The 14,001-nt window shown below is 55.9% G+C and overlaps 1 protein-coding gene across 1 annotated transcript; it reads left to right on the top strand.

Annotated features, from left to right (window-relative positions):
- Positions 1-10,685: 10,685 nt before the first annotated feature.
- On the top strand, positions 10,686-13,485 carry LOC129200015 (PHD finger protein 7-like). The gene is made up of 8 exons (XM_054811272.1): positions 10,686-10,858; positions 11,036-11,127; positions 11,219-11,308; positions 11,591-11,715; positions 11,928-12,194; positions 12,405-12,518; positions 12,671-12,789; positions 12,962-13,485. The coding sequence occupies exons 1-8, from the start codon at positions 10,807-10,809 to the stop codon at positions 13,483-13,485; spliced, it is 1,383 nt and encodes a 460-aa protein (XP_054667247.1). The 5' UTR covers positions 10,686-10,806.
- The last annotated feature ends 516 nt before the right edge of the window (positions 13,486-14,001 follow it).

Here is a 14,001-nt window from a genome sequence, read left to right as displayed (position 1 = left end):
GGGGCTGAAACTGCGGAAATCCCTGACCTGAGATGAGGTTGGGGGGGCCATTCCTGTCACACCGAGAACTCCACCAGAAGCTCATGTCACAGTGCCCTTTCTACAGCACACAGCTCTGCCTCCTGAGGCTGGAGAATGTCCTGTTGCCTGGCTTTGTCCCACCCCATCCAGGGACTTCCTCTTCCAGGTCAGAGAGCTTCTCAAGGTCTCAGATGAATCCTTTCCTGGGAGCTTTGGATACCTGCCAGGCAGTCTGTTTTCTTTTGAAGCGACCGACCGACCGATCAGCACAGTTATGCTTATCAAGCCACAAATCTGGTATTTGAGGGCTTGTTGCACCCAGAAATAAAGCAGGCTGCATCCATGTCACACTGGGGATTGTTTTGCACAATGAAAGCTGAAGTGAGGCATACAGCATTAAAGGCAGCTGTGGGTTTGACTAGCTGAGCTACATCTCCAAGCCTTCCTACCTCAGCATCTTCTCCAGTGTGGTTAAGAGACGCAGGTACATAAAACGTTCCTGGTACAAACAGAGGACATCAGGAAGTGCAGTAGTGGTAAGACACTTTCATTTTTTTTTTTTTTTTAATGGAATTGCATTCCCACCTCCAGCTTTTGAAGCCACTTTATCTGGCAGTAGCACAGCAGTATTCCTGAGGGTGCAGTTCCACCCGTGGAAACCAATTTGTAGCTTCCCATTTGCTGTGGCAGAGCAGCTCAAACTGGAACTAGCCCTTGCTGCAGAGATGCACCCCATAATGCTGGACGCTAGGGTTGTTAGCGAAGACAGTAAGATGAATGCCTTCTGGCAGCTGTTTTCCACTGCAATATCTGCACACTTGACCATCATTTCCCCATCGTTACCGATTTCTTGCTTGTACGTGACATTAATGCTTCAGTTTACCTCCTGGCTCCCTAAGCTTATTTTGCTTGGGTTTTACCAACAGATTGCCAAAACCAATTCACAATCATTCAGCAGGCTGCTGGATTCTTATCTGCATCCTGTCTTTACCAATGCTGATGGGTACCAACCTGCTGCTGCTTACAGGAATCGGACTTCTTCTCCTGGATGCTCTATCAGTCCCCAGATACGCAACACTGTGGGGGAAGGAAAGATGGTTTAGTGTCATGCAGTGATCTTTCGTAAAAGCACAGCAGCATCGAGTTAACAGAGGCCTTGTCCTTTAATGGCTTTTTGAAATTGCAGGACTTGCCGGGAAGGCTTCTTCAGAAATTTCTGCATGCAAAACCCCATGTACGCAATCACTAGGCAAAATTGCTGAGAGAAATTGGCAAGTAGGTATTCGCCTTATGTCGTTCCCGTTCTCCCTCTACTTGTAAGGAGGTGTGAAATGCACAGGGGTTTAGGTGCAGTAACGAAAAAGAGGTCGTGGGTGCCCTGTCCCCCAAATGCAGGGCTAGTGTTGCTATATGAAATACCATGCATTTTGCAGGCTGTGGAGCTGCTGGTCCTTTTCTTAGCAAGAGTCACCAAAGGAAACGAAACACAAAATTCCTGCTCGGTGTCTATTTTCTTCCATTTCTTTTCAGTTCTCCTTTGCCTTGTAGCCCAGAAACTTGTAGCTTTGGAGGAGAAACGTTTCCCTTGCGTTTTGCTCTTTTTCCAGAGGCAGGTCAGACAGGTTCAGGCAGGTGCCAGTGTCGCGGAGCATGCAGCTCCTTCCACAACTCCTCCTTGCTAGCTGCTGCTGAAGCTGCTTTGTTGAAGGCGCTATCTCTCCTGCCAACCCAAACGGCTTCTTTGATTCCACTTCCCTGCATCTTCACACCCACCCGGAATAACTAGCAACTCTCGCGGTCAAGGGAGATCCTGCTGGGGTCCCTCGCAGACCTGCAGCACACCCTGTGTTGTTTCATGTCTCCTTGGAAGACTTGTAAAGGGAGAGAGCATCAGGCGGCAATGTTTGCTGATGTTGCGAAGCTATTTAGAGCAATGTGAACAGACGATGGTGGGGAGGGAGCCATGCTGCTACAGCCACAACCGTTCAAATAGCGGCCAAGGCGATGCTGTTAAGCAACGCTGTTTCAGGCCTCCATCCTCAGAGGCTTTCTAGACCCCACTGGAGGAACCCCCCAGCATCATGGACTGACATCCTCGCTGGAGCTGCCTGGCGCCGCAGGACGCAGGCCTGGGGCCTCCTGGTGACCTTTCCAACTTGAATGAACCTCTGAGACTGTGACTTCCCTGCTCCTTTTTTCCACCCTGCTTCCCCCCCCACGCCCCTTGCATCCACCCACATCTGGCCCATTCGTCCACCTTTGGTCCTTCTCAGGGAAGACCCTGTGCGTGATGTTCAGGGTGCCTGTGAGACACCCGTGAAGGGGCGTGCATGATTGAGGAGAGCTGCTGTTCGTTTTCTTCCTGGTTTTCCTCCTCCTGTTCTTCTTCCCCCCAATCTTACTTTTCCTCCTCCCCCTTCCCCTTTCTCCAGTTTATTCTTCTCCTGGTCTTCCTCATCATCTTTTTGCTCCTCCTCCTCCTCTTCTTCCTTTCCCTCCTCCTCATCCCCCACTAAATCTAGTTTAAAGCTCTCTGTACAAATCTGGCCGGCCTGTAGCCTAAGTAGCAGTCACGTACAGGAAGCAACCTGGATTTTTTTTTCCCCTCCCGCAGCCCAGAGGATGCCACGTTGTTGTCCTCAGACTCAAAGGCAGAGAGAAATCCACAGAAGAGTGGTGGCCAAAGAGTGAGCACAGAGGCAGCTGCAGCCGAAAGCACCTGAGCCCGAGGATGGCAGGGAGCGTGCTGATATGCAGACAGGTAGGATGCTGAAGGGGTGTCAGAGACTGTTGGAAAGCCACAGATCCCCTGTTTTGTCTCAAAGAACTCATGGTTGGTTTTTTTGGGGGGGGAGGGAAGGGGGGGGCGGTGCGGGCGCTGCGGAGGTGAGGCGGTTGTAAAAGAAATCTACCAGACGCGAGTTACCCTAGGTTTGCTTTATTGCAGCGCTGGATGCACGGGGGAAACAGCTCCACCAAACGTGCATACAGGGATTACCAACACACAGGTTATCTAGACTCAAAATATACATATTCATTATTTTTCCAAGAACAGGCAGTCCTATGATAATCCTTTCTTAGAATCCATTTCTATCTTCTCCTCCCCGTCACGCATGCTCAGTGATTTGAGTTGGTGGTCCTCAGGGGTCTCTGGTGGTCGTCAGTGGTCTCGCACCCGTGTTCGCTGAATGACCCTCTTCTTGCAGGCATACGCAGTACGCTCGCTGGGGATACACCTCTCCATAACAACCTTCTTCATAAGATTGATATCCCCGGGCCTGTTGTCCGGTTGGGTAGGGACTGTACAAGGAACGTAGCAGCATTGTACGTTGCCATGGTCAGTTAGCTTCATTACCTATTATTACCTTGATTAGAAACCCCTTTCCCACGATTATAGGCTTTGAAACAGTTCTAGGCCTTAAGCAGCTTTCTAGTTCACATAAGTTTTCTTCTAGCTAAGCTTCTATATTTTTTACAGCGGTGGATTGCTTCCCCCTACCTCCTCTGGTAACTTTCCAGCGGCTGCTTTGGGCGTGCGCCATACACCTTGGACGGAGGAGGAGCTCCCCCCAGCCCAATTCCAGAACTCTGTGGAGACAGACTGCGCAGACAGAACCCCTGAACCTTCTAGAACAATGGACTGCGCAGGTGCAAAGCTCATCTGCGTGTTACCGCCCCAAGGGTGGTCCCTGAGGGGCACAACAGTAGAAAGGTGAGCATGCGCGCCACACCGGGGTCGACCCACCACCTGTGGACCAAGACCTGCGGACTAAGGAGCCATCCCTGTGACGACATCGCAGCATCCAAGGGTAGTGATACCTATCCTAGCCTCTCCTCTCCTCTCCTTCTTTTCCTTCTGTCCTTCTTTTCTTCTTCTCCTTTCCTCTTAAGAAATTCATGCCTTATAAAACCGGTTGTTGCCTTTGCCAGACCAATTTGCCTAGTTGTCGGTTGTCCTAGTCGCTGCTTATGGCAAGTGTTTTACCCGTTATCCGCACAGTTGCCACTTGTTGACACCTAGCCCCTAGATTGTTAATAAAACTCCGTTATATTGTTCCTCTGAGTCATTCCTGTGGCTCATTGCATTGGCAGCTCCGCTGAGCGGGACTCATGCCTTTGGGGGATGAAAAGATTCACCTCCCTCGCAACCCACCGAGTGCGACGAGACAAGGGGGTTTAATTTCACCTAACCCCAAAACCTCATGGATCCAAGCGCCCCTACGACACTTCATTCCAGATGCAGTTGGGAACATCACCTCGGGTTAAGGTTCTCTAACCCTTGCCATTAGAACACCCTTGAATTCGCTGCTTTTAGCACTAACAAACTAGGCTAAGGAGGGTGACCTTTTTCCAGAGGTTCAGTGACCTTTCCTCAGGTTTCAGTGCACGCTCGGGGAAACAAGCTAGGGCTGCTTTCTTTGCTCTTTCCAGAGGCTCATCAGACGTCGCCTGAGGGTTGTGAACATTCCCGCAGCTCGGGCCCCGCTGAGCCTGCTGCCCTGCTGCCCAGCCGCACAGAGGCTTTTCTCCGCCGAGATACCATTTGACCTGGTCTGGTGGGGAAGTTTTGGTCTCGTGCCCTTCCCACTGACAAGTGCAGATCATCTTGTGTACTGGATAACCCTTCTTTTATGATTCTGTGATTTTCTGAGGAAGGTTTCTTGGCTCTGCTGTAGGAGGCGGGTACAATTCCAATCAAGCAGACGCGTTTCAGATGTGCTGTTTCCTTCCTCAAGGGCTTTTCTGGGAGGGGTAGGAACAGAACATGGTTGTCCTGACCCAATCGATTGTGTTTTCCCTTTTCTGCCTTTTCCTCTCAGGAAGATCAGGTGATGAAGAGACACACATCTTTTCAACAGAGACGGTTAGCAGATGGGCTGTCAGTGTCCTTCTACTGCATTTGCCTTGTCACCACAGACTCAACCAAGAACCGTTTGTTCTTCTTCACGGTGAGACCTAGTGGTCTGACGACTTCTGCGTGACACAGTGGCTTAGGAATCCTTCCCGAGGAGGGCACAGGGGTTGCAGAGCACATGGCATCAGAGGACTGACGGGGACAACCAATGTCCATTTTTTGTAGTGGTATAGTTTTTCCCTTTCTTACTGCACAGAAGCCATGTGCCGGCACATTCTTTGGATCTAGTTTGCCCTACTGAATCATCCGCTGTAGTCATGACTTTGAAAGCTCAGCTGACCCCAACGCGCATCATTCCTCATGCTTTTGCTTTCCAGAGCTGCACTCAGAAGGGCCTGCTGACCACGGAAGAGAGGTGGCCGTGCCACGCCAGACAGATGTGCCTCCTGAAAGACCCCTGCTGTGCTCTCCACCGTGGCAGAGCCAGGAGGAGCCACGGCCAGCAAGCAGAAGGAGGAGAGGTATGAGGCAAAGCCAGGCTGACAAACCCTGTTGCAAGGCCTCTCATAAGCAAAACCAGTTTTTGATGCAAAACCAAAGCAGACACATGTAGGAACTGCTCCGCACAGAAAATACAGCACGGTGAGGTTAACTGCAAAATTAGCAAGGCTGCTTCTCTTTAGGCATTGGTTGTGCCTCTTTCCGCTCAAAACGACAATGTTTAGGAACACTGTGCCCTGCAGAAGTAGAATGCAGCAGGAGAGGAGTTGGGAAGGGGGCTGTGAGCAGCAATAGAGTTCAGGTGAGCAGCAAGCCAAGCTTGCCAATGCTGCCTGTGGTAGTGGGAAGGGGTGAGTGACAGCCTTGGTGCTCCAGCTGTTCCGTGGCACAAGGGGAGCTGCGCTTGCCTGCTCACCTAACAATGCCAACACTCTCCCTCATTCTTGCCAGAGCCCAGCTCTGACGTTGAAAACATCCAGGCACTGCTCCAACACGGAATGTGCCAGGACGGAAAGCTCCTTCTGGCTCTCGCCTTCCCTTGGCACCCCTATTGCGACATGGAGCAATCCTGCGTTTCAACTGCATTCACTGCCGTTCAGATCTGAAGAAGTATTTTTACGGGATTTCACGGGACTTTCTCTGTTTGGTTTGTTTACAGACGTGGCTGGAGGCGATGGACATCCAGCTTCCCAGCTGGGTTCCGGGGGTGATGCGCAGGGAGATGGCATGGGTACGTCATGTAGATCACCACTCCCTTCTCCTGAGACCCCACCTGGAGCACTGCATCCAGCTCCGGGGTCCCCAGCGCATGAAAGACATGGACCTGTTAGAGCAGGTCCAGCGGAGGATCCCAGGGCTGGAACAGCTCTCCTGTGCAGAAACGCTGAGAGAGTTGGGGGTGTTCAGCCTGGAGAGGAGAAGGCTCCAGGGACACCTTACTGCGGCCTTTCGGTATGTAAAGGGGGCTCACGAGAAAGGCACGGCGAGACTTTTTACCAGGGTCTGTAGTGACAGGAGAAGGGGCGAGGGTTTTAAACGGAAAGAGGGCAGGTTTAAATTGGACATGAGGAATTGTGGTGGGTTGACCCTGCCTGGAGGCCAGGTGCCCACCAGAGCCGCTCTCTCACTCCCCTCATTCACTAAACAGGGGAGAAAAGGCATAACGATATACTTGTAGGTCGAGATAAGGACAGGGAGAGATCACTCACTAATTATCATCACGAGCAAAACAGACCAAACTTAGAGAGGGAATTTATCTAATTTATTACTAGGCAAAACAGAGTAGAGGAATGAGAAAATAAAATCAACTCTTAAAACACCTCCCCCCACCCCTCCCATCTTCCCGGGCTCGTCTTCACTCTCTGCTTCAACCTTCCCCCCCCTCAGTGGCACAGGGGGACGGGGAATGGGGGTTGTGGTCAGTTCATCTCACGGTGTTTCTGCCGCTTCTTCATCCTCAGGGGGAGGACTCCTCTCATCGTTCCCCTGCTCCAGCATGGAGTCCCTCTCACGGGGTGCAGACCTTCAGGAGCAAACTGCTCCAGCGTGGGGTCCCCCACGGGGTCACAAGTCCTGCCAGCAAACCTGCCCTGGCGTGGGCTCCCCTCTTCACGGGTCCACCGGTCCGGCCAGGAACTTGCTCCAGCATAGGCTTCCCACGGGCCACAGCCTCCTTCAGGTGCCTCCACCTGCTCCAGCGTGGGGTCCTCCACAAGCTGCAGGTGGAATCTCTACACCCCCTCATCCTTCCTCCATGGGCTGCAGGGGGACAGCCTGCTTCACCATGGTCTTCACCACGGGCTGCAGGGGGATCTCTGCTCCGGCGCCTGGAGCTCCTCCTCCCCCTCCATCTGCACTGACCTTGGTGTCTGCAGAGTTTCTTACATCTTCTCACTCCTCTCTCCGGCTGCAAAAGCTCTCTCTCTCTAAGTGTTTTTCATCTCCTTAATTATGTTATCACAGAGGCGCTGATTGGCTTGGCCTTGGCCAGCGGCGGGCCCGTCTTAGAGCCGGCTGGCATTGGCTCTATCAGACACAGGGGGAGCTTCTAGCAGCTTCTCACAGAAGCCAGCCCTGTAGCCCCCGCTGCTACCAAAACCTTGCCACGCAAAACCAACACAGGAATAAACGTTTTACGCTGAGGGTGGTGACACAGTGGCTCGTGGTGCCCAGAGAAGCGGTGGATTGGGAGTGTTCAAAGTCAGGTTGGAGGGGGCTTTGAGCAACCTGATCTAGTGGAAGATGTCCCTGCCCATGGCAGGAGGTTGGACCAGGTGATCTTTGAAGGTCCTTTCCAACCCAAACCATGCTATGCTTCTATCCTTTTGCTGCCTACTGGGGGAGGACACAACACCGTGGGAGATGCCTGGGAGGAGTCCCAGGGAGCTACCGGGCATTGACCTGCCTCCAACATACACAAAACTGCTCAGGTAGCTTCCTTGGAGGAGTCCAGGGCTGCTGAGGTTTTTTCCCTCTTGCAGCAAACGCAAGACAATATCTTTATGTTCCTCTGCGGACATGGACTGCTGTCAGGACACGCTCTGCGGGACAGCCAGCAGCTCTGGGCTCGTGACAGTAGTGCAGCTGCAAAAGGTGCAGGTTGTGTTACGACTGCTGTGAGCAGGAATATGGACCCAGGCCTGTGGTGTCTGGTGATGGGTGCTGAATTGGGCTGTCCCTTTGGCAGTGGCAGGCTGGAAAGCTTCTGGACAGGGGACATATTTGAAGGAGCTTTATCCAAGGGCCAAAGTCCCTCAAAACCCTGCCAAGAGCTACAGAGCACAACCAGGGCAGGAGGGCAGGGACCGGTCACCTTGCCAAGTGCGCACAGATGTGGGAGCAGGGTTGGACCATCAGTGCGAGGGCAGCACAGAGTCATCCACTGCTGATTGATCTGGCACGCTGACATTTTACTGCTTCCTCATTCACTACACAACTTCCCTTGAGTTAAATCCCCTGCATAGCCTTTCTGGAGAGGGGAGAGTTAAATGGACCACACAGCTTCTGTGGTGAGGCCTTGCAATTTCCCTGGGACCCCAGGGCCAGTGCTTTTTCACGCCGAGCAGCAGAGAGGGCACAACCTCCGTGAGACCCCTCCTGGTGCCAGACGTGCTCGGGGGAGAGGCCGTCCTGCATCTCCTCGGCTCTCCCCGCATCTCCTGGGGCTCAGAGCCATACCCGTCCACCACGCCAGGCACCCTTCCCATGCCATTGTCACTGCTGTCCCCATCCCTGTGCTCGGCACTGGCCCCAGCCCCACGCTCGACCCTGGCCTCCGCACTCTATGAGAGCACTACCCCTCAGCTCGGCCCTGGCCCCCCATTCAGTGGGGTCCCCAGCCCCATGCTCAGCAGCACCCACGTCCCATGCTGGCATGGTTTAACCCCGGTAGGCAGCTAAGCCCCACACAGACGCTCACTCACTCTCCTCTGCAGTCTGACGGAGGAGGAGAGAATCAGAGGGGTACACATGCAAAACCTCATAGGTTGAGATAAAGACAGTTCGCTAAGGAAAACAAAGCAAAACAAAACAAAACAAAAAGAAAGCAAGTGATGCAAAAAACCACAGTTGCTCACCACCAGCTGACCGATGCCTAGCCAGTCCAGGAGCAACAACAGCTCGCAATTTCATTGCTGAGCACTTTGCCATAAGGTATGGGACTGGTCATTTGGGGTCAGCTGTCCCGGCTGTGTCCCCTCCCAGCAGCTTGTGCACTCCCAGCCTACTCGCTGGCGGGGCTGTGTGAGAAGCAGAAAAGGCCTTGACACTGTGCACACACTGTTCAGCCATAGCTAAAACATCAGTGTGTTGCCGATGCTCTTTTGCTCACAAATCCAAAACAGGGCACCGTACAAGCTGCTATGAAGAAAATTAACTCTGTCCCATCCAAAACCAGTATCCCATGCTCAGCGCTGTCCCTAACTCCACACTCAGTGAGGTCCCCATCTCTGTGCTTGGTGCCACCCCTGTCACGCGCTTGCAATGTCCACAAGCGCCAAACTTTGCAAGGTCCCTGCCCTTTGCTCAGTACATCCTAGTCCCCACTCTGTACTGTCCACATCCCCGTGCAGTTGGCCCCGTTCCCGTTCCCGTGCTCGGCACTTTAGGCGTGCCTGCGATCACCAAGGTCCCTGCCAGCACGTGCAAGGCTGCCTTGCACAGAAGCCCAGAATGGTTGAGGTTGGAGGGTGTGGCGGTGTGCTCCCCCCACACCTGAAGCCACAGCCACCGGTGGGGGTCACGATGGCTGCATCCAGCTTTCGCTGGACTTTGGGGGACGGATGGCAACACGGCAGCCGGGGGCTGTCTGGAACAGTGACCCAGGGGTCTTGCTGGCACGCAAATACGACTAGCAGTCAATCATCTTACTCAATAAATAGTGGACAGCCCCTTGCCCACTGAGCTCTCCTGCACGGCCGTGGGCTGCACGCCAGGATCTCCCCTTGAGTATTAGGTTACTCCTTGAGGTGGAGAGATTCCTTGCCACAGCAGATCCTCAGTAAGCGATCAATTGCACGCTAAACTTTGAAATCTCAGCTAAGTGATATAAAGGATTGATTGCGCGTATATAATCCTTTAGGCATATACTGTTGATCAAGACTTGCACTAGGACTGGATCCAGCCGCACCTAGACTCAGAGCTCTAGGAAGGAGTTTAGAAAGCAAGGAGGTCCTTTCTGAACCTCATGACTCAACAGGAGGGTCTCCCGGGCAGTTTTGTCTCACCCTGTCCTCTCTGCAGTAAATAATCAAGCGTACTTTGCCATCGCATCTTGTTAAACCACTAACCATTGTCACGTTCGCTACCATACTTTGTTAAATCCCTGGTTTATATCACTAAACATATTGCTGCTGCTCTCTTGCCAGTGAAGCGCATGACTCCACCTGCAACAGAGGAGCCCATCTAGTCCAAGCACCTGCTGAAGCAGGGTCCCCTGGAGCAGGCTGCTCAGGCCCTTATCCCGCTGGCTTGGGCCTGTCTCCAAGGCTGGAAACTCCACAGCCTCTCTGGGCGACCGGTGCCAGCACTGCAGCCCCGTACGGGTGCAAAAGCAGCCACCCCCCTGACTCGGGTGCCGAGGTGGCCGTGTCACAGGGGGCGGCAGGTAGTCAAGGGCACCCCTGCCCATACTGGGGGCACACACAGACGAGTGCTGGTGATGTCACAGTGGCCACTGTGACCCGTCGCCAAGGCCTGGATAAAGTGCTGCTGGGCTGTGGCCTTGCGACCTGGCGAGGTGAGGAGAGGGCAGGGGAAGAAGGGGCTTGCCCAGGGCTGCCGAGGGAGGAGGGGAGCCGCACTCCTTGGGGCTCCGGGGCCTGCGATACAAGCTCACCGTGTCCCACTGCTCTCTAAGGGTTGGCAGAGGAGTGTGCAGAGGAGAAACCCCGGCACTGCTGCGGCAGAGCCTCTCCAAGCACTTGCTGTCCATGTGCACCGCGTTCGCGATGAAGCAGCAGGACCCCGACTCGAGGGAGCAAGGTGAGAGCGAAGTATCCCTCCCCACAGCTCCCCATGGCTGGCAGAGGGGCTGTCAGGGCAGTCTGCATCCGGCCAAGCTAGGCCAGCTAGGCGTGGACAGAGCCAGGCTTTGGGGGACGCTTCCCTCAGCCCTGCAGAGGTGCTCATTCCCAGCGGCATTTGCTCTCTCCCCTCCAGCATGCATGCTGTGTCGCCGGGCAGAGGCTGACCCGGATATCTGTGGGTGCAAAAGCGCAAAGAAGGGGCTCTGTGCCCACACCTATTGCCTGGTGAGTTGTCCTGGGGCTCCGTCCGGCTTTCGGCCAGGGATAGTCCCCTCCTTGCTGATCTCATGAGCTCCTGGCCTCCTCTGCTCTGCAGTTCCTTGCCAGCGGGCTTTTTCCACAAGAGAGCAGGAACGGGTTTCTCACTGAGGACACCAGACGCGCAATCCAGGAGGCAGCCCAGAAGGTGAGCATCTGGCAAGAGCCGGGAGGCTTGTAGCAGGAGAGGCTTGCGGGAGCTCCACCTGGAGCCCCGGAAAGAAATCCCAGCCCTTCCACCAGCTCTGGGACAAACGCCTGCTCCCAGCAGCTCCGCAGAGGCTCCGGCACAGGCCAAAGCTTCGTGGACCAGGCCGATCTGCGGGCTGTGAGCCAGCAATGCCCACAGCCTGCGCCCGGCCCGGAGGCGTGGGGCCAGCCACGCAGGCCCTGAGCCTGCCGCTGAGGGGGGCTGCTCTGCTCTTTCCAGCGCTGCTTCGTTTGCGGCGAGACGGGCGCCGCCATCACCTGCCAGCAGAAGGGATGCGACCGGAGCTTCCATCTCCCTTGCGCCTCAGAGGGTGAATGTGTCACCCAGTTCTTCGGGCTGTACAGGTAAGGGCTGCCGGCCCTCGTGCAGGAGCCTCCCCACCTACCAGCAAGCGAGGAACCCACAGGGACGCTTCCCATCAGCTTGCCACAGCCCGAGCCTGAGCCCGGACAGGAGCTGGGGCTCCTTCACACCTCCTCTGCCCTCCTCGCCGTCACCGGGGAAGGACTCGGCACTTGTCACCTCACCTTGCCCATCCCTTCCATCCTTCTCCCAGGTCCTTCTGCTGGGAGCACCGCCCAGAGCAGGCAGTGCAGGCCGCTCCAGAGCACAACACCACCTGCATCATCTGCCTGGGCCTCGTGGAGGACAAAAAGTCCTACCACACCATGGTGTGCCCAGCATGCCAACACGCCTGGTTCCACCGGACCTGCATCCAGAAGCAGGCTATCCATGCCGGCGTCTGCTTCCGCTGCTTGCGTTGCCAAAGCAAAGATCAGTTCGTGATGGAAATGCTCACCATGGGGATTCGAATCTCCAAGAGGTTCGTTTTTCTCTTCCCGACTCACAAGACGTCAGGCGCAAGCGTGGTGCCAGGCCAGGGCAGGCCTGGCCGCCTGCTGTCCCCTGACTCTTTGTCCTCTGCTGCGTGGAGGAGCTGGCAACAGGGTGTGGGCAGAAGGGCAGGAACGGCCTGGATCTGCCTGATGCTGGGGCAGCCGGGGCTCAAGACTTTCCCTTCCTTCTCCAGCAGACAACCGTCACGGGAGAGCGACCAGGCATTTGGACTGGTGTATCAGAGGCACATCCGCTGCAATGCCAGCAAGTGCCTTTGTCTGGGAGGCAGGGAGCAGGCAGAGGAAGAGGGGTGAGTTGCCAAAGCAGCGATCTAGGGCTCTGCATGGGATCTCTGTCTCCCCACGTGCTCAGGGAGGAAGGACTAAGAAGAAGGGTTCTGCCAGGCAATCCGGTGCTTGCGACACTTTGTCCTCACAACCAGCAACCCCTTTGCTTCCCCAGGTCCTGGCAGATGCTCCTGTGTAGCTCCTGCGCAGCCAAAGGCATCCACAGGCGCTGCTCCTACCTGAGGAACAGCGCAACCACCTGGCAGTGTGACTGCTGTGCTGGCCTGGGCCCTGGTAAGAGGCAAAGCACCCGGGTGTCCCCCGCGCTGGGGCCAGGGGCCAGGCTAGGCCTGGTAGCAGGGACTTAGGTTGGGCTTGGCTTCAGGAGGGCTGTGGGCGCCACGATGGCCTCTCCTGCCCCGGGGCTGGGTGGCCGTGCTGCTGACCTTCCTGCCCCCCCTCGCAGGCGCCAGTGACAAGTCAGAGCTTGCCAGCATCAGAACCGCCAGCCAGGCGGCATCGGGGCTGTCCCATGGCTCCCTGGTGCCTGAGAGCAGCAGGCCCAGCACCATCACCTACACACCACCGGGGCCATCCCGCAGCTCCCCAGGGCCTGAAAGCAGCAGCCGCTCCAGCCACCTTGGGCCAGACCGCATCCGGCACCGCTCGCAGTTACAACGTCGGGCGCAAAAGCCATACAGCCGGCCTGGCAAACCTCGTGGGACCAGCCACATGCCAGCTCCAAGCGTCGAGCCAAGCAGCCCCAGCACTGCCTGGCAGATGGCGCTGGGGCTGTTCCTCGGTTTGCTGGCGCTCCAGAGGAGCAGCTCCACCTCTGCCAGCCAGGCAGCGTCGGGGCTGTCCCGTGGCGCTCTGGTGCTCGAGAGCAGCAGCCGCTCCAGCCACCCTGGGCCAGACCGCATCCGACACCGCTCGCGGTTACAACATCGGGCGCAAAAACCATACAGCCGGCCTGGAAGATGCTGCTGACCAGTCATGCGCCAGCCCTGAGTGCTGGCCCCCATGCCCCAGCACAATAAAGTTGGCTGCTCATCTTAGCTGCACTGGGAGATCCCACACTCGTTTGTCCATCATCCTCCTCTGCCCTTCTCAAGGGCCAGTCTTAGGGGATGGGACTGGGGGTCTCCCTGCTCTTCTCCCCCAGGGTTGGCAGCATCTTCCCCAGACCGGAATTCCTCCCTATGAGCTGGCCTTGGCCAGCTGCCCAGCACCTTGCCCATGTGCTTCAGGCCTTGCTGGCCCCGGGAGGCTGCAGTTCAGTGTCACTCCGGAGCAGCGCTTTCCCCCAGTGGCATGCTCACACGCATCCCCCCCCCTCAGCCCCATTGCACCCCTCCTCGCTACCCCTTCCCCACTCCCCTGCGACAGCTCTCCCCCACCTCCAGGCGCAGCGCCGCCGTCCCACAGGGCACTCCTTGGTTCTTTCTGGACTTGGGGGACTGTCGGCAGGCTTAAGGTGTGCCCCTGGGCTTGGGGGTTTTTCGG

This window comes from Grus americana, assembly GCF_028858705.1.
Source record: "Grus americana isolate bGruAme1 chromosome 26 unlocalized genomic scaffold, bGruAme1.mat SUPER_26_unloc_2, whole genome shotgun sequence".
NCBI classification, from domain to species: domain Eukaryota; kingdom Metazoa; phylum Chordata; class Aves; order Gruiformes; family Gruidae; genus Grus; species Grus americana.
The sequence above is the reverse complement of the archived record's forward strand: the minus strand, read 5'-3'. Positions and strand labels throughout refer to the sequence as shown.

Excerpts from the sequence above, each read along its gene's own strand:
- LOC129200015 (XM_054811272.1), top strand. The coding sequence starts at position 10,807 with ATGTGCACCGCGTTCGCGATGAAGCAGCAGGACCCCGACTCGAGGGAG. Across the intron at positions 11,128-11,218 it reads GTGCCCACACCTATTGCCTG|TTCCTTGCCAGCGGGCTTTT; the intron begins GTGAGTTGTCCT and ends TCTGCTCTGCAG. Across the intron at positions 12,790-12,961 it reads CTGTGCTGGCCTGGGCCCTG|GCGCCAGTGACAAGTCAGAG; the intron begins GTAAGAGGCAAA and ends CCCCCCTCGCAG.